General features: G+C 47.4%; 1 protein-coding gene across 8 annotated transcripts in view; it reads left to right on the forward strand.

Moving 5' to 3' along the window:
• Window positions 1–19,176, forward strand: part of MICAL2 (microtubule associated monooxygenase, calponin and LIM domain containing 2) — a 231,315-nt gene that overhangs the window by 153,038 nt on the left and 59,101 nt on the right. For all 8 annotated transcript variants that reach the window (XM_082475982.1, XM_082475987.1, XM_082475985.1 and 5 more), the window contains 4 exons: window positions 1,214–1,401; window positions 6,352–6,426; window positions 11,132–11,256; window positions 12,463–13,813. In XM_082475982.1, coding sequence (XP_082332108.1) covers window positions 1,214–1,401; window positions 6,352–6,426; window positions 11,132–11,256; window positions 12,463–13,813 — 1,739 coding nt within the window. The remainder of the gene's footprint in view (window positions 1–1,213; window positions 1,402–6,351; window positions 6,427–11,131; window positions 11,257–12,462; window positions 13,814–19,176) is intronic.

Genomic DNA, 19,176 nt, shown 5'->3' on the forward strand with positions numbered 1-19,176 from the left:
TACAACCATCCACGGAGAGGCCCGTATGTGGAACTCTTGGCTGCTGGGGGCCTCAGCCTACATCCATAGATTCATGTCCGCATATCAAGATTGCAAGGTTGGGCTCCAACTGGTACTACTCACATTGCATTGGGGCTAATCGATGAACTGGACCGGGCTGCTGTTGTGACTGGCAGGCTTGGGCAGGCCGATGGACAGATGGTCCACCAAAGCCCACAGGTGGACAAGGGGCAGTGCCCTCACACAAAGAAGCATGCTGGACAGAGAGAGAGAGAAAAAATATATATATATTCATGAAAATGTCACTAGCCAATAGGTTTTGTGCTTCCCCACCCCAGGACTGTGCTGTGCTGTCCCCACTACCTAGGACACCCTGCTTCCACTCCCACACCACCTGAATTCCTGATGGTTATTTATCCCCCCACCCATTCTCTTCTGTAGTCTTTTCCATTCCCTCATCTATTCCCAAGGGAAGCAAGCAGTATTTAAATGCCTGACGTTTTAGGCCCAGGTCCTAATGATGAGCTCATTTTACCCCAGAGAGCTTAGGAGTCCTGCTCGGGGATGGTGAAGATGAGAGGACCAGCCTTCACATGAATACTTCATTGTACATCTCTGGGCCTCTTTCACCTGCTCTGATCTGAACTTGCCTGCATTCACGTGCTAGGGCTGCCATGAAGAACCACAGACGGGTGGCTTAAACAACAGAGATTTATTTTCTCACAGTTCTGGAAGTTCAAGATCAAGGTGTCAGCAGGGTTGGTTCCTTCTGAGGACCATGAGGGAAGATTCTGTTCCAGGCCCCTCTCCTCAGCTTGTAGATGGCGGTCTTCCCGTTTATGTGGCATTTTCCTTCTACGTATACCTGTGTCTAAATTTCCTTGTAAGGAAAATTGTAAGGACACCAGTCAGAATGGATTAGCACCCACCCTCATGACCTTATTTTAATCTAATTACCTCTCTAAAGACCCTGTTTCTCAAAGCAGTCACATTCTGAGGTACTAGGCATTAGGACTTCACGTGAATTGGGGGGCGGGGGGACACAGGTCAGCCCATAACAAAGCCAGAGGCTGGGTGCCAGGCATAGAGGTAACTAACCCATGGCCCTTGCCCTAGAACCCCTTTGCCTGCTGGAGGGCAGCGACAGGCAGGGCACGGTGCGGCCGGGATGGCAGGCCTCCTCGCTCACCTGCTCTTTCCTTCCTCCTTCCAGCTCGGACGAAGAGGCGGACCGTGGTGGCAGTGAGGCCTCCAGGGCAGAGCCCTGGGACGAAAGACCCCGGCGACTGGAGTCCCGACCCTCAGCCCTCCTGAAGCCCCTCGCCCAGCACAGCTCCCTGAGGGAGGCCCTGCCCAGAGCAATCTCTCCACGTGGCCCCGAGGAGCCTGAAGCTGTGCATGGTGAGCAGAGGGCCTGCCTGGGTGAGACAGACAGACAGGCTTGCGTGATCCTGGGACACGGGGGTGGAAGGGGGGAGGGGGGACGGGGACCCCCATGGACGGTTTTTCCTCACGGAGGGCCACGTGACAGTAGGCCTGGCCCTCAGGCTCAGAGGCAGTGGAGCTGGGACCTTTGGGGGCCGGGGTACAAGTGGGGGTGAGGGGACTGGACCCAGGCCCAGCCTCCCTCTCCATGGGCAGCTTTGGAATCTCAAGTGGGAAGGAGGCAGAGGGGGCTGGCTGGCTATGTGTCACAGGCAGAGATAAGGGGGCCCCAGGACCCTCTTTCCTGGAGCAGCGTCCTCTGTGAATATCCCCTGAGGGCCCCTCTGGCATTCCATAGCCCGTGAGGGAAAAGGAGGTGGGCTCAGCTGCTGTTGGACCACACACGTCTCTGAGCAGCACAGTTCCTCTGGGGCCACCAGGGGGCAGCACGGGGCCACTACCAGTGCCTGCGGCTTGTGGAATGCGCTGTAACAAATGCCCTATCACTGAGTACCTGGGCTTTCCCTGTACGTGGCTCCGTTTCATCCTCAGGATGACCATGTGAGGTAAGTAGCATGAAGCGCATTTTACAGGTGTTCAAATGGACTGAGTGTTTTCCCAAGGACTCACACAGCTTAGTGAGCGGTGTGGCCCAGTGCTGGGTGCTCCACACCCAAAGAAGTCGTTGTCTTTAGCATTCCAGCTTGTTTTAATAAAGGGCCTTGAGCTGAATGTTTTGATTTAGGCAAGGGCAACTAGTGACCTGTGGGTGGGAAGAAACAGGCTAATAGCAACTTGCCATCATCAGGACCAATGGCCTTAGCTGCCCTGGGAAAGCCACAGCCTCTACTTGTCCTGCGCTTCCCTCTGGTGGCCGAGAGCAGAACTTCCACATGAACCTAGAAATGTTCTTACGAGTGATGGTTTCACAGGAAGACCAGGGCTGGGGCCAGAATCCTGTAAACTCTGGATTTACCCTCTCATGTGAGCTGGTTTTAAAAAGGACAAATTGTCATTAAAACACATTTGCTAAGTACCATTTGTGGTGCTGTCCAGAAAGGCTTAGCACAGGCAGTGGACAGAGTCTTGGGGACTGCTGGCCTCTCCATCACCCTGGGCTCCAGCCTCCTCATTTATAGATACGAAGACTGCCCACCTTTCATCCCTTCCCTCCATTTCTCCTTTCTCCTCAATTGTCAGAGAATTTTAGGCAACTTACAAGAAAGACATAAAACAAAATTGTGTGTCTATATATATAAAGGATAATGCCTCAAGATAAAGTCTAAAGATATATACATGAAAGGGAAAACCAGTTTAGGAGGTATAGACCTCAGAGAGGCAGACCATGATCCTAAACAGTTGCTCTAGTGGAATCATAAATTTGATTCTGAGTTTTCTGGCAGCCAGAGTTCAAATGGAAACAGACAATTACTTCTGACTGTTCACAAGGAAAAAAATACATTGGTTTGCAGCAGGTCTCAGAGCCGGTACCACTTTTCCTAATGCTTCACCCTATGGAAATTTTCCAGCTCATGTCAAATAGATGATATTGAGAGATGTGTTTGATCGTGTCTTGAACAATGGGGTCTGCAGAAAATGCAGCCATAGTTTCCCCAAGGCTGTTTCTTGCAGCATCCTTTGCTGGCAGGTGAGAGCATGACAGCAAAACATGACTCAGCTAGAGCACTTCTCCCAGGAGGATGGGGTTAGGGGGAGGGATCAAGGCAGTGTGGCCAAAGCATTTTGTTTGACAGTCCAGTTTAATTCCAGAATAAGAAACATAGTAGACAGAGAAGTGAATAGACCTCACGACTTTCAAGCAATCTTCTGTTGGTTTTGTCTTTATCCATCACGATTTCCATCACTGCCAAGCAGACCACACTGTAAGGTTACAATCGCTGGCATAGTCTAAGCTCTGTGTTTCGTGTTGCTGGTTGTGGTGAGTCCCATCACTTTACCAGATAATGTAGGGTTGACATCATGTTGTGGGTGTCATGGAGCTTTGTTAATCACTATTTTCACCTGGATAAATGTCTCGGAGGTTAGCCGAGGGCATGCCGAAAAAGACCAGGATGTTGCTTTAAAAAGATTCCTGGTTTGTACACCATGCTCATAACAGCATTTTTCACAATTGCCGGAAGGAGAAATGACCCAAATGTCCATCAACAGGTGAATGGATAAACAAATTGTGCTATATCCACACAATGGAATGTTATTCAGCATTAAAAAGGAATGAAGTTGTGACACATGCTACAACATGGATGAAACTTGAAGTTATTATGCTAAGTGAACTTAAGCCAGGACAAGTATTGTATGATCCCACTTCTATGAGGCACCCAGAATAGTCAAAGTCACAGAAGCAGAAAGTATAGAAAAGTGGTAACTAGGGGCTGGGGGAAGAGGGTGGATGGGGATTATTGTTTAATGGGGACAGAGTTTCAGTGGGATGAAGAAAAAGTTCCGGAGATGGATGGAATTAATGTTTGCACAACAACGTGAATGTACTTAATGCCATTCAACTCTATACTTAAAGGTGGTTAAAATGGTGATTTTTATATTATATATGTTTTACCACCTTTGAAAAGACTCTGGGACTGCCGCAGCTCATCAAGGAACCTATCCCCTCCTCAAAGTTCTTTAGCATAGAGCATGCCCACCATGATGGTTTAAAACAGAAACTGAGCCCTGTGTAATAGAGGCCATAGAAAATGCTCAGTAATGCTCCCCTAAAACACCTAGTTTAGTGGTTCCTAAAAATCCTGCTTAAGAGGCAGATTCCTAGGTTCCCTCCTTCAGAGATTCAGATGCCTTGGGTCTAGAGTGGGGACCAGTATCTGCGTTTATGGAAGCATCCCAGATGCCTCCAGGCAGGAGGGCCACGTCCTGCGCTTTGGGAATCGCAGAAGAGCAGCTTCCTAGAGGCCTGCTTGGATGCATTAGTCATAAAATGCACGCCTAAACAACTGAACGAATTGGTCTCGTGCACTGGGTTCTTGGACATAAACCAGTTACAGTTAGGAGAGAAATCTGCCCTCAGATTATTCTGATTTAGAAAAATCGGTATTTATCCTTTTTTTTTTTCTGGCAATAATTTGATAACAGGATGGTCCAATGGCCTACGGAGGACATTTATTGTTAGTGTGTGACAATAAAATGATGTCATCAGCACCCTATGTCACAATACTTACCCTCTTACTCCTTTTGCAGAGGGTCATACACTAAGATCTCCAAAAGTAGTCCCTTAAAATAAATATAAACACATTAAATAAATATACTATAAACTAAAAAGAAGGGAACAGCCCTGCTCTACTCTGCTCAAAATTACTGGATCAAATCATGACTACCCACTCTATTCCTATTGTGGTAAAAATGTGTGCTTGGATGCCCTATAAACACCAGTGATGGGAAACCTCTCGTGAATTTTAACCATTTCTAATAAGTCCCATTCCACAAAGTTAAGAGCCAAGGAGAAGCAATAAGAGCTTTTGGCACTCTTCTGTGTTTCTTGAGTAATTTCTCCATTAGGTGATGAAGAGGTTAACTCTGGTCTGCAGGAATCAGCTGTGCTTGTTCCTTATGTAAAACATCCATGACCTGCACTTGTCAGGGGGAAGTGGCTCTGCATTGTACATAGACTGTTCATTCTGCAGTGGGGAGACAGGGAGATGGCACCCTCACCTATCCACATAGGCTTCTCCCCCTCAAACCCATGAGCTTGATTATGACAGCAGACCTGTGGGACGGGGAACCGCCAGACCAGACACAGCAGGAGCAAAGCTCTCCAAATTGACAAGGGAGGGAGGCGAGCCAAGGAGCTATGGAGATGAAAGATCTCCTGCTGAGGAAAGAAAGCCCCCAGGTCGGGTAGAGGCCTGTGCTCCACAGCCTGGCTGGTGAGAGCTGACAGCAGCTATGGGCCCTGTCGGGGAGCGGAATCTAGGACTTCCTGCAGACAGAGGGCGGGCTGGGCCAGCTGTGTTCAAAGCTTCCCCACCCACTCTCCACGCCCACATCAGTCCTGCGGGCTTCCTTTCCTTCCACACCTCCTGGTCCCACATGTGGGAGCCATTCAGGTGTGCCTTGCCCCGTCTTTCTCTCCGGCCGTGATGGAACCACCACAGAGACCTGGAGCCTGAGGCCAAGTCTGAGGGCCCAGTGTGGGAATGGGGTACATTTACATCCCACTGCCCACTCGTAGGCCCCAAATGGCTAAGACCCATTTCTTCTGCCTGTGATGTTCATTTTGCTCAGCTGATTCTCAAGGCCCAGCTGGGCAAAGGGTCTTCATAACGCAGCCCACGGCATCCTGCAAATGTGTTTCCATCGGAAGCAGGCCAAGAGGAGGGGTTGTGGCCATGGAGTGTCCAGGGGATCAGTTAAAACTGGTTCCCAAAGGGTTTTGGGGGCTCTGGGGATAAGGTAGAGAGAAGGCGGAGCTTTCTGCAGCTTCCAGGCTTCAGTGAGAGCAGCTCTGGTTCATCTATGACACATTTGGGGCGTTGATGTGAGACTTCAGCTCCAAAGAGCTGCTCTGCTTAAAATGAACGTGCCGTATATGCTTGTGTATATATGGACATATGTATATACGTGTATGCATATAAACATGTATGCACACATGCTTATTAACAATGGGTGAGTTAGAATGATGGCTCATAATTTGAGATATTTTCTGAAAGAGGGCAATACCTGGCCCATAGCAGGGTCTCAAAACAATTTGATGAGTGAATGAATGAGAAGTTGGAAGTGTGTGTTATAGGGACAGGGAGTTTCCGTCTGAGGAGAGGAAGGGGCTCAGTCAATTATGACCATTAGTCTACTAACTTTTGGTAACTGGGCCATAAGAAAAAACTCCCTGTTTATCCTACCCGTTTAACAGACTCTTCCTCCCTCCCCATCTTCTCTCCCTCTTTCTTTTTCCCACCACAGTTCTGCAGAGGGCCAACAGCTTCCAGTTTCCAACTCCCAGCAAATGCCAGAGCGGGAGAAGAAAATTCCAGTCGAGTGAGTCATGAGCTCCCTGGGGGGTGGGAGGGGGCAGGAGCTGTCTGGTTAATTCCCAGGGGCAGCTGTTCTCACTCCTCACATGTCCTCTCTGAACTGGCCTCCTGGATGAGAGGGGCAAGGAGAGAAATGTACTGTTTGACTATTTCCGCTGCTCTCTAGAGGAAGCACTTTCCAAGGGATTTGCTACGTTTTCTTCCGCCTCCCCAGCTCCCCACTTGGGAGTCACAGGGCCTTAGAACTCTACAATTGCACTTGAAGGGGACCTGAGCAGCCATCCGCTCCAATCTTCTTGAAACACAGATGAGGAAACTGAGGCCTGAGGGCTCTATACGTTTTGATTCAGTGCACTGGAGTTGGGCTGGGGGCATCAGCTTGACTTCGTGCAGTAGTGGGCAAAGCAGTGAAGGAATCCAAAGACACACACACACACACGCACACACACACATACACAAATGCACAAATACACACTGCCCTGCTCCTTTTTCCGAGCAGGTTGTGGTCCCGCATCCCAGGGAAGAGCAGGTGGGTGAGGAACAGGGCCCGCGGCGGGTGCCAAGGCAGTGGGATCCCACTAGGGGGCGCAGTGACCGCGTGCCCGGTTGCGCAGCGTCCCAGGGCCAGCGTGTTCCTGGCGCTGCCCCAGTTACAGAGCAGAGATTCCCTCTCCAATCCTGAGAGGGGGCAGGGGCTCTGCATCTGATCCCAAGTCCATCGCTGCCTTCTACCTCCTCCGGCCCCCATGCTCCCTCTCCTGACCTTGCTGTAGGAGAGGTGGACCCAGGAAAACCTGGGGTTAGATGAAGGCTTCTTAAAAGAAACACTGGAGATGGAATAGTGTGCTAATTTAGTTGACTCCTGCCTTCTGAGTCAACGCTGACTCGTGGCCAGTGAGTCATTCTCTGCAACCCATAGACCTGCGGCCCCTTTGACTCGGGCCAGGCTGGGACGATGGGCACTTCTGGAACAGGACCAGGGCACACCTGAGTTGGCCACTGCACCTGGGGACAACCTAAAATGACTCTTGAACCATTTTGGGGTCCCAGGCAGCGAAGGCGAGGGGAAGGAGGGAATCGCCGTTTACCGAAGGCCTGGGGCAGGCCTTTCCCACGCGTCTCATTTACTCCCCACCTCGGCCCCTCCCCAGTCACGGGAATTCTGCTTCTATGGATGGGTCCATTCGGGTGCAGATTCCATCCAGCGCTTCCAGCCGACTTTACTGAGTGCCACCAGTGCGAGGGGCCCGGCCCCGCCCTCAAGAAGTTCCTGATCTGGGGTGAGAGCAGGGAGTCTGGCGGGGGACCCTCACAGCAGGGTGTGGGTGCTGGAGGAGGCACAGGAGAGAGGCGACTGCTAACCAGCGGCGTGGTTTCTCAGCTGTGTCTTTAGTTATCCCAGGAGTATCAGGCGTGGGTTCTCAAGTGCATGCAAAAGCTGGTTTGAGGGCAGGCCTTGAGTTTGGATCATTTCTATGGGCTTAGTGCCTAGCATGGGCCTGGTGCAGAAGAGGCACCCAATCCTTGCTTGCTTGCTTTCAGAATGAATGAATAAGTGGATGAATGAATGAATGAACGAACGAACGAATGAACGAACTAAAGAACCAGGGACCAAGCCGGCTGAACCGAGTTGAACTCAGTGCAGGAACAAATAGAGAACATGGGTTAGACCTGAGCAGGCTGCAGCCCCTAGAGGGCGTTCCAAGACTTTGGGAGGATTTGAGTATTGCTTAAGCTCCAAATTCTGGGGAGCTGCACCCTGGAATCCCAGTCTTTGTGAAAATCCTCAGAGCCATCTTTTTGGTCATCTTCATTTTGCCCAAAAGGAAACCCACTGGGCAAGGCTGGTCCTGTGGGAGGGAGCAGCGCTTGGGGCACACCATCTCCTCTATTCCTTCACTGCCCTGTTAAGGCTGGCTCTGGCCCCAGCCCCAAGCAAGAGGATGGAGGGGGCTTCGTGCCTGCCCTTAGCGCCCTCACCCAGCTGACCATACTCACCAGAATGACCTCTAGGATCAAGGGAAAGGCCTCCATTGCCAGAGGGCCCAGAGAAGAGGCAGCTGACCCAGGAGGGATATGGGAGGAGCTGTGATCCAGACCCTGATCTGTTCATCAACCTCCTTTGCACAATGGGACTGGAAGGGCCGGTGGCACCCAGGACTGAGGCTCCTGCAGAGGGCAGGGCAGACCTGGCTGGACCATGCTGAGGTTTCAAGCAAAACAAGAAAAGGCGAGAAGGACCTGAGTTGGTCAATGAGAACCAAGCCTCTGGGCCGTGAGTTAGAGAAATCCTGGCCAGGATGGATGTGCAGCCCCTCCTACCCTCCCCGGAACAGGTCAGCGGTTCAGCAGTGCCTTAATTGGACACCACTCATGTGCATGGGAGGAAGGGAAGGGGATGGAATTAATATTTAGCTAGCATGTGGCATTTACTTTGTGCTTTGCACTGGGCACCTCTTTTTATCCCATTTTATTTCTTTAGCTTCCCCATGAAACAGCACTAGTGTTCCCATTTTTCAGATGAGGAAACTGAGGGGTTACGTAACGCACTGTGTCAGGCGGCTGGTGTGGGTGGGAAAGGGGTGGGGTCCCAGGCTCCCCTTTACCATCCTCTGAGGGAAACCAAAGGCCTCAGGTGGGTGAGATTTCCCATCACCTGTCAGCTGGGCTCTGGCCTCCCCTTCCGTTCCTAGGCACTGCCCACCTCCCAGGCAGTGGCTTGAATGGCAGGTGTTTTGCTTCCCCCATTTCCTCAAGCCCCCTGCCCCCAATTTCTATCCTGAAGACAGTCTTGAGGATCATGTGTGGAGAGAGATCCCACTTGCTGGATGGGGTTGGGGAGTAGACACAGAAGAGGGGGGCAGCTCCCAGGTCATGACCTTGAGAACCCCAAGGCTTTCCTATCAGCTTGGCTCCCAAGGTGTTCTGGCTCTGTGTCGGAGGGTTCCCGGATCGCTCCTCGGGGGAACAAAAAGGCAGTCTGTGGAGCTGAGGGGACTTTGGGACAAGTTCAGGAGTTTGATTCAGGAGGTGGCAGAGAGAGGAGAATCAGGGGGCGAGGAAGAGGAGGAGAAGGAATTCAGCAGGAATTTGGCAAGCTGAGGACAGGAAGCAAGGCAACAACTGACTCACAACTTTTGCCTTTTTAGGCTCGAACCATCTAATTGGGGGCTGAGAAGGGGGTTCGGGTGACAGGCAGGCCGGCCAGCCGCCCCCCACCCCCCCAACCCAGTGTCAGCTCCTGGCAGCCAGTGGCCTTTGTCCCCAGCAGCTCCTTCCTGCCGCCCTCAGATCTGTTCCCCCAAGTTACCTTTTCCCCTGGAGCGCTTCCCGTGGGGAGCTTGCTGATGGTGTGTGTGGCCAGCTTTTCAGAGCCCAGGCCTGGGATGCATGCTCTAAAGTGCTTGCATTTGTAAGAGGAAAGCAGGACGGAGTACTGACAAGCCCCTGTGTGGCTCCTCTGTGCACACGGGTCTGGAAGGAACTCCTCTTGGAGTGAGGCCTGGGTTTAGCCTGGCCTGGGTAGGTCCCAGAGGAGGAACCTCTCAGCCAAAGCTTTGGGGAAACTGAGGCCAGGGGATTGTGTTTTAGAAACAAGCTGAAATCTGAAGGCTGGACACCTTGGAGGGAAATGGAAATGGGTCAGCTGAGCAGCCAGAAGCAGGAAGTCTGACAGGAGCGGGTTGTTAGAGACAGTGGTCCTGGGAAGTCTCTGTGGAACAGCCTTTATGTGCCGGGAGGGCTAACAGGAGAGCTGGCTGGGCTGAAGGGTCAGACATTGAGTGGGCAAATCTGGAAGTGAGGATGGTGTCTCCTGAATCCCTTTAAGGACCTATTATTGAAATGGTCCAAGAGGGAAACAAAATGCTCGAGAGTTTAGATTAAGGTTACTAGGGGGTCTGTGTGCGCACATGTGTGTGTGCACTCATGAGAGAGGGAATGAGATTGATCTTATAGGCGACATCTGTCGGAATTCTGCTGTAACTAGACTAATTGGGTCCAGCTCCCACAGCTCAGAATGAGGCTCGTCCTCGGCCCCGGCCACACTCCTTTCTCCTGTCGAGAAGGACAGCACATGCACTGGCTCTCAATTGTTCCCTGACCAACAGGAGCTTGGCACGAACCCCACTCCATATGCTTCAAATGATCTGATACTCATTATAACCTCCCTCCCTTGTGTTCTCTTAAAATCTCAAACTAACCATCTCGTCTGAGAGCCCCGTGATACACATGTGGGAGGAAGAACCCGTTTCCTTGGCAGTGACTGCCTCTCCTGTCTGTGCCCATGGCGAATGGTCCAGCATGCATCTTACAGGAAGAGGCCTCAGGTGGTTTATTGACTAAGTGATTTAATGCAGCCCCAGCTCCCCACCGAGATGGCTCTAGGGCAAACCTTAAAGGTAGATGTCCGTTTCCCAGAAACACCCTGGAGACCCGTGTTCCAACTCTCGGGGACATTCTCACGTGTGTGGGAGACACAGTGGTTCTTGGGCTTTTCGTCCTGCGACCTACTTCCCCCGCAGGAGCCTGACACTCCTACGCCTGTTCTTCCAAGTCCCAAGCAGTGGGCTCCGGGGCCTCTGCATCCGTCTCCGGCATCTTCCTCCCTCTGACTCTACAGAGAGGAGCTTCCCTGAAAACCTCGTCTTTTCATGATAAAATAAGGAAACTAGAACTCTGTAACGGAGAGCATGTTCTTTCCTTGGTAGATATGACACCAGTGAACAACAAAAGACCTATGTCGCCTCCAAAGGAAGCTTCTCCTTCGCCTTCTCTGCCATCTTCTTCTTCAGCTGGTGTCCCGCACGCTCTGGATAGTTCCTCCCCGCCTCCGGTAAGCGCCCTCAGGGCCCTGCACAGGTGTGAGGACGACGAGCTGCCTATACTCCTCCCACTTCCACACTGAGCTCTGGATTCCTAGCACCCTTAGGTCACCCCAAGTGCACAGCCAGGGCCAGAGGGATGCTCTGTCAAGGGTCCACCCCACGCCTCTTCCCTTGTCCTTTTCACGAAAGTGCACCCTGCTCCTTCTCAGCCACTGAGGGCACAGCCACCCGCTCACTCGGCAGACTTTATAGGGCATGGAATCTGAGCTGGGCTGTGGGATGCAGAGGTGCTAGGGCTTGTGCTCTGCCCTTGAGGGCCTCACAGAGGGTGTTGAGGAGCTGGCAGCTGTAGGATGGCAGGCACAGAACGCAGGGTGCCTTTGGTAGCAGCTGAGAGCCTTGGAAGCAACGTCCCCCTTGAATAGAAAATGGCATCACCGAGACAGTCATGGTTGGACTCTTTCCTTCAATATGGGTTTATCAAGCCTCTATTACTGCCAGACCTTGCTCTAGGCTCTGGGAAATAGAATATCTAAGACAGAAAAGTACATACTCTTGTGAAGCTCCCATGACCAGAGCTCTTGGCAGGGCACAGTCACTCCTTCTCAAGTCTGCTATATTCTCCCTTTGCCAAGGGCCAAGCTCCTGCATGCTAGAAATGGCTGCTTTCTCAGTGGTGAGAGGCATGAGTCAGGTTTTGAAGGGTCATTGGAAGATCCTAAAGGCTATCCTGCCACCACAGCTCCAAGCCAGAAGGGTAGCTGTCTCTCCTTACCTTAATGGTCTCCAAAGAAGAAGCCTTGGTTTCTTGGTTGTTGGAGGGTGGAATGTGCCCTTTAGTAGGGACCATGGCTGAGCTTCCTTATGTGCCTGGCCACCCACAGGGACCAGGCCAGCCCTCCCCTCACTGGCCCAGGAGCTTGTCAGTGACTTTGCTTTCCTTTCTGGCTTCCTACTCACCTAATCTAAGGCCCAGGAAAGACTTCGGTCAGTGATATGGGGGCTCTGGGCCCATTCCAGCCCATCCCAAGGCAGCCACTTAGAAGGAAGAGTGACCCTCTGAAATCATCTTAGGCAGAATTCTTTTTGATTTTGGGTATCTGAGATCTGGAGAGAGGAAGGGAGGGGGCTATAGACTGAGCTGTGCGTTCCTCATATAAATAAATGCTGGGAACGTCTAAAAATCACCGCTATTTTTTGCCCATCCCTTCCAGGTGACAGTTTGCAACCCTCCTTCGCGGGTCTCAAGAGGTCATTTCAGTCCTTCCACCCCAATCTTTCTGAGGCAAGCCAGAACCCAAGGACCACCCAAGGAAATCCCCCTGCATATCCCTCATGGCCAGGTGCTGGAGCGGACAGAATACTGTCTGGTGAGGCCTGGTGGAGACGGCCTCGAAAGCTCGAGCCCATCCGGCCCCACAGAGGTGGCTTCTGATGGGAGTCAGGAAGCAGAGGCCCCTCCTGTGGGTACCAGAAGCATCCACAGAGGCCCACACCCCATTGGAGGGAAGGACAGGTGCTCGCCAGACCAACAGCTGTCTCCCAGGGCTGGAGAGGACCCTGGAGAAGGGAGTACCAGACCCAGGAGGGGAGAGGAGGGGAGGTCAGAGCTGGCAGAGGAGAAGAAGTCGGGCTTAAAAAAGCTGGTTCTCACTCGGGAGCAGAAGACTAGGTTGCTAGATTGGAATGACTCCAACCCTGAGAGCTCGCGCCTGGAAGCCAGGGTGCGACTTTCCCAGAAAAGCACCGAGAATGGCCGAGGAGGAGGTGTGCTGAAACCAGTCCGCCCCTTGCTGCTCCCTCAGGCAGTGAGAGAGACCTTGCCAGCCCAGAGAGAGGCTCAGGAGAAGATGGGGACCCCAGCTGAACGGACTCCCAGGGAGCAAAGCGTGGCCCCACCCAAGTCCCCGCTGCGGCTCATAGCCAACGCCATCCGGAGGTCCCTGGAGCCGCTCCTCCCCAATTCCGACAGTGGGAGAAAGGCCTGGGCCAAGCCAGAGTCAAAGACTTTGCCCACCAGCCCACCTCACGCTTGCACTCGCTCATTCAGCCTTCGGAAAAGCAGCTCCAGTAAAGACTGGGACCAGCCGTCCCCCAAGAGAGACATAGCGAGCAGGGCCACAGCCTTTTTCTCCCTGGGCCCCCCAGCCGCCAAGGCTGCCCAGCCGTCAGCCCCGAGCCCTCCTGACCCTGCCCTCCGCACCCACAGTTTGCCCAACCAGTCATCCAAGAAGTTTCCTGCACTCGTGTCCCCACCCTGCAGCAAGATCGAAGATGTCCCCACCCTCCTGGAGAAAGTGAGTTTGCAAGAGACCGTCCCAGATGCTTCCAGGGATCCGAAGAAAAAGACCTCACTCTTTTCCTCCCTCAGACTCAAAGACAAATCTTTTGAGAGTTTCCTCCAAGAATCCAGACCAAGAAAGGACCTGCAAGACCTCTTCAGCAGCCCCAAGGGGAAGGTGCCACCCATGGGCAATGCCCAGCCTCCAGAGAAGCTGGTGCAGCTGGTCAAGAGCACCTGTCTGGGGCAGGGGGTCCCTCCTCCTTCTCCAGAGAAAGATGCAAGTAAGTGGCTCTTTCCTAACAAAAGTCTACCGTTCATGCTGGGCAATTAGTTATTGGATTAACAAGCAGGCATCTTTCATCTCTTTTTGCTTCTCAAATTAAATTCTGACAAAAGTAGGAAAACTTGAATTTAGAAAATTTGAAAATAATCTGAAAAAATTAAATTTGAAATTACGTTCTAGAAAGTTTTGGAAGAGACAAAGAATCAACCATAATTCCGCTGCTTTCCCACTCATTGACCATATGAATATTTTTCACTATTATACATAAAAGTTTATATCTTTTAAATCAACATTATAGCATAGGTATTAAGCCAATTACCTCATAGTCTACATAAATGTGATATAATGGCTGTAGAATATTCTGTCTAGTGTTTATGTTATTATTTAAAGAACTATTTTCTTATCATTTAACACATATATATGAATATATATTTTATATATGGTATTGAATGAACATTTTTATGCATATAGCTTTTTCTCTCCTTTGAATTATATTTTTTTAGGATAGGTTCTAAGAAATGGAATTACTAGTTGAAAAGTGTGAGTTTTTTAAGATTCTTAACTGATACTGACAAATTGTTTTTTAAAAGAGAATTGTACTGGTAAAGACTATATAGGTTCTTTCTGTGTTATTTCTTACAACTGTGTGTTGTAAATTTCAATTAAAACAAGGGGAAGGTACCAGTTTATATTTCACCATTAATGAGAGTACCCTTTTCACCACACTGTCACCTGCATTAAGTATCATATTTTTTCAGTGTTGCTATTTTACTAGTCAGGAAAATGGTGTCTCTCTTAAACTTGTATTTTTTTATTACTAGCTTAAACACATTTATGTATATTTGGGTACCAGTGGGACCTAAGGCTTTTTGATATTTAAATCTGATTATAATTTTTCAAATTATAAAATTAATTAATATATCAACAGATCAGAATAATTCAACAATAAGGAAATTTTTTTTAAACTTATTTATTTATTTATTTTTGGTTAGGTTGGGTTTTTGTTGCTGCGCGCGGGCTTTCTCTAGTTGCGGTGCGTGGGCTTCTCATTGCGGTGGCTTCTCTTGCTGCAGAGCACGGCCTCTAGGCACACCGGCTTCAGTGGTTGTGGCTCGTGGGCTCAGTAGCTGTGGCACACAGGCTTAGTTGCTCCACGTCATGTGGGATCTTCCCAGACCAGGGCTTGAACCCGTGTCCCCTGCATTGGCAGGTGGATTCTTAACCACTGACCCACCAGGGAAGTCCCAGGAAATATTTTTAAAAAGTAATGTAATCTCTCATATCCTTGGAGACAGTGTAAACACTTACATAATTTCTTCTTTGTTGTTGCTATTTGTTTGATTGCTTTAAACAAACTGATTCTACCATCCCTATTGTTGAGAACTTTTTCTTTATTTCTTTAAACTTAAAAAAAATTTAACTTTTATTTTGGAACTTCAGTTTTCAAGCAAAAAATTATTTCTCTCTTTTGGTGCTTTAATCAAAAAGCTACACAGATTAACAAGAGACTTTATTTTCAGCCAATTAAGGATAAGCATGAACAGGCTGAAGTATAACTACACCCTTTTTATTACATCATAAAGTTTAATGGTGCTGTGCGTTTTTTGATAGATAATACATTCACATGGCTCAAAATAAAAGGGTACAAAAGGCACAAAATGAATAGTCGTATCTCCCATCCCTGTCCCTGTCTGTCCCTGAGCCGTCCAGGTCCTATCCCTGATGGCAGATACTATTATCAGGTTCTTGGGCATTCTTCCAGACAAAATTTATGAATATATGAGAAAATTTACATATCATATTCTTTCTTTTTTGAACAAATAATAGCATGCTAGCGTATTGTACATACTTTTTTTGAACTTTTAATTTTATTTTGGAGATCATTCTGTATTAGTACATAAAGAACTTTCTCCTTCATTTCATAGCTCCATGGTATTCCATTGTGTAGATGTACCATAATTTATGTAGCCAGTCAGTCCGCTGTGATGGAAAGCTTAAGTATTTCAAAATGTTGTTATTGCAAACAGTGCTACAATAATGAAGAACTCGGGCCATTTGGCATATGTGTGAATTTACCTCTAAGATAAATTCCTAGAAGTGGAAATGCTGGAACAAAGTCCATGTGAATTGAGAATTTTTATAGGTATTGCCAAATTGTCCTCCATCAAAGTGGTGCTGGTTCACCCTCCCCAGCAGCAAAGTAGGAGAGTGCTATTTCTACACTTGCAGTGCGCTACCCAACTTTTAAAAAAAATCTTTACCAGCCTGATTAGAGATTGAGCATCTTTTCATCCATTGAAGAGTCATTTGTATTTCCTTTTCTGTGTACTGTTGTTTCTGTCTTTATCTAGTTTTCTGTTGGGTTGTTGGTATTTTTCTTGATAATATGTAGGGACTCTGTAAAAGGGAAACTTAGCTTTTTTCTTGTGATATAAATTACAAATACTTTTTCCAGCTTCTTGTTTGTGTTTAACTTTGTTTACGGTGATTTTTGCCACATAAAATTTTAATTTTATATAATAGTTGTAGCAATTTTCCATTTTATGGCTTCTGGGCTTTGTACAATATAATTCAGAAAGAACTTTTTCTAAGTTTATGGACAAATTTCTTATTTTTTTACATTTATATGTTTATATCAAGAAATTACCCTAGTATAAAATGTGAGCTATGGATCCAACCTTCTTTTTTTAGATGTCTCTTTGGTTATCCTAAAATAATTTAGTGAATATTCATCATTTCTTCTCTTATGTGAGATGACATCTTTATCATATATCAGATTCCTGTACTTGGACTGATTTCCACACCATCTATTATATTCTATTGAGTTGTCTGTTATGTATCAGTTCCACACTGTTTTGATTATTTTCCTTTATATATTTATATACTTTAAAAATTCTGTATTTTACCATCTGGTAGGAAGAGTATTTCATTATTGATCTTCTCTTTCAAAACTTTCCTGGCTCTTCTTGCTTCTTTGATATTCTATGTGGACTGAGCATTAGCTTGCCTATGTACCCCCAAAATCCTGTGAGTACTTTTATGGGATTAAGTTTACAAACTAACTCGGTGAGAATTTACAACCTTATGATATGAATTGCCTTTCCATTTGCCCATATCTTTATTTGTGACCCTCTGGACTATTCTAAACTTTACATCATATAGATCTTGCATATTTATTGTTAAGTTTATTACTAGATATGTTCGTTTTTGTTGCTGTTATAAACATTTTCCATTTTATCCTCCTACTATTGTGTATATGAAATTTATTGATTTCTGTATAGTAATTTTTGACCCATCCATTTTTACTGAATTCTCTTTGCCTGTAAATGCTTTTCAGTGACTTCTCCTAGGTCCTCCCCAAATATACAGTCATAACATCTACAAATAATGATAATTTTACCTCTTGTTTTTAAGTTGTGTAGCACTAACTTATTTTGTTTCCTAGTTTCTTTGGTTTCCACAATCTCCAGAACAATATTAAGGTAGTGATAATGGTTTCTATATTATATTCTGGACATTAATGAGAATGCATCTCATTAAATGTTTTCCCATTTAAGCATGGTGCTGGCTTCTGGGTTGACCCAGATATATTTTGAGAAAATAGCCATCTAGTCCTATTTTATTAAAAGTATTTTAAATCATGAATGGATGTTGAATTTTATTAAATGTCAGCACAATTTGAGATGACTGCATGATTTTTGCTCCATAGTTTAATTAATAGTATGAATTATGTAGTGGATTCACTGATACTGAACCATCCTTGTATTGCTGAAATAAATACCACTCAGTCATGGTGTCTTATTATTTAATATACTTTTCTATTCTGTTTGCTGATATTTTATTTAAGATTTTTGCATCAAATTCACAGTGAAATTAGCCTTTAGTTTACTTACATCATATTTATATGACTTCTGTATGTGCTGATTAGAATAAGTTGGAGTAAATGTGTTTTCCTGATTTATTTTTCATGGAGGGCTGCATTCATTTATATTCATTAGGAAATGGTGTGACTTCCTTAGCTTGGAACAGAATGCGAGTGCAGAATGGAGTTAGGTTAAAGCTGACCAGCTCTGAAAATAGTGCCTGGACCCATCGCATAGAAGAGCTTTGTGTTTCTGAGGTGTTCTTAAGTCAGTATCCTAAGAATGTAAAGATTTTACCTACCCTATCAGATCAGGCCCATTAGTTTCCTTGTATTTCCCTGCCCTTGCCCAGCCTACCAATCACAAATACACACACACACACACACACACACACACACAGCTAACTTTACACTTAACTTGCTGCACACTTCCATGCAGTGGAGAGAGAAAACAGTATTGAAATGGAGAGTGAGAAACTTTCAAAATTTATTCAAATGGAAATACCTCAGATTTATGATCACTTGAATAAAGAGCCAGCTGAAATTTAATTTTTCTCATTTTTACAACACACCTTGCCAGGTAGATTATTGATAAACATAAACTTCTCAGAGTCTCTTACTTGGGGGCATAAACTGACTTCAAGCACTTACCAGTGCCAATTTTATACCAACAATTTTAATGCTAATTATTGCTCCTCTATGTAATTAAACAAAGCACCCTGAGAACCTCTCTTTTAAAATTTTTGTGTAAATTATTTATTGCAGTATAAAATACATACACAAATATTAAGTACAAAACTGATGAATTTTTGCAAAGTGCACATTTGTGTAATCACCTTGGAGATCAAGATATAGAACACTACCAGCATTCAGAAGCCTCCCTCATGCTTCTTCCCAAATATATGTGTCACCCAACAAAAGTGCTTACCATCTGACTTCTGTCATCTTAGAATACTTTTGCAATTTTTTGACTTTATAAATTTGAATCATTCAGTCTTGTGGTAGGCAAAATTCTGAGAGGACCCCATGCTGCCTGCCTCCCATGTTCTTGCCCTGTGTACTCTCGTCCTCTTGAGTATGGTGGAATGTGAATATGGTGGATCTCACTCCTGTGCTTAGGGTATGGGGTTTTGCAAATGTAATTAAGTTCCAAGACAATTGAGTTTGAGTTCATCAAAAGGGAAAGGGATAGGCCTAACGTAATCGGGTGAGCCCTTAGCAAGGACAGGGCCCTTCCCGAAGTCAGAAATTCAAAGCATGAGAAAGACATGGTCCTGCTGGCCTCGAAGGAGTAACCTGTCATGCAGTGAGAGAACTTATGAGCAGGAGGCCTCCAGGAGCTACAACCAGCTGACAGCCAGCAAGAAAATGGACCCCGTGTCCTACAACCACTAAGAACTAAATTCTGCCAACAATCTGAATGAGCTGGAAGAGAACCCTTAGCTGCAAATGAGACCCCAACCCAGTGGACACCTTGACTACAGCTTTGGGAGACACTG

This window comes from Balaenoptera physalus (genome assembly GCF_965194825.1).
Source record: "Balaenoptera physalus genome assembly, chromosome: 10".
In the NCBI taxonomy this organism is placed as follows: Eukaryota; Metazoa; Chordata; class Mammalia; order Artiodactyla; family Balaenopteridae; genus Balaenoptera; species Balaenoptera physalus.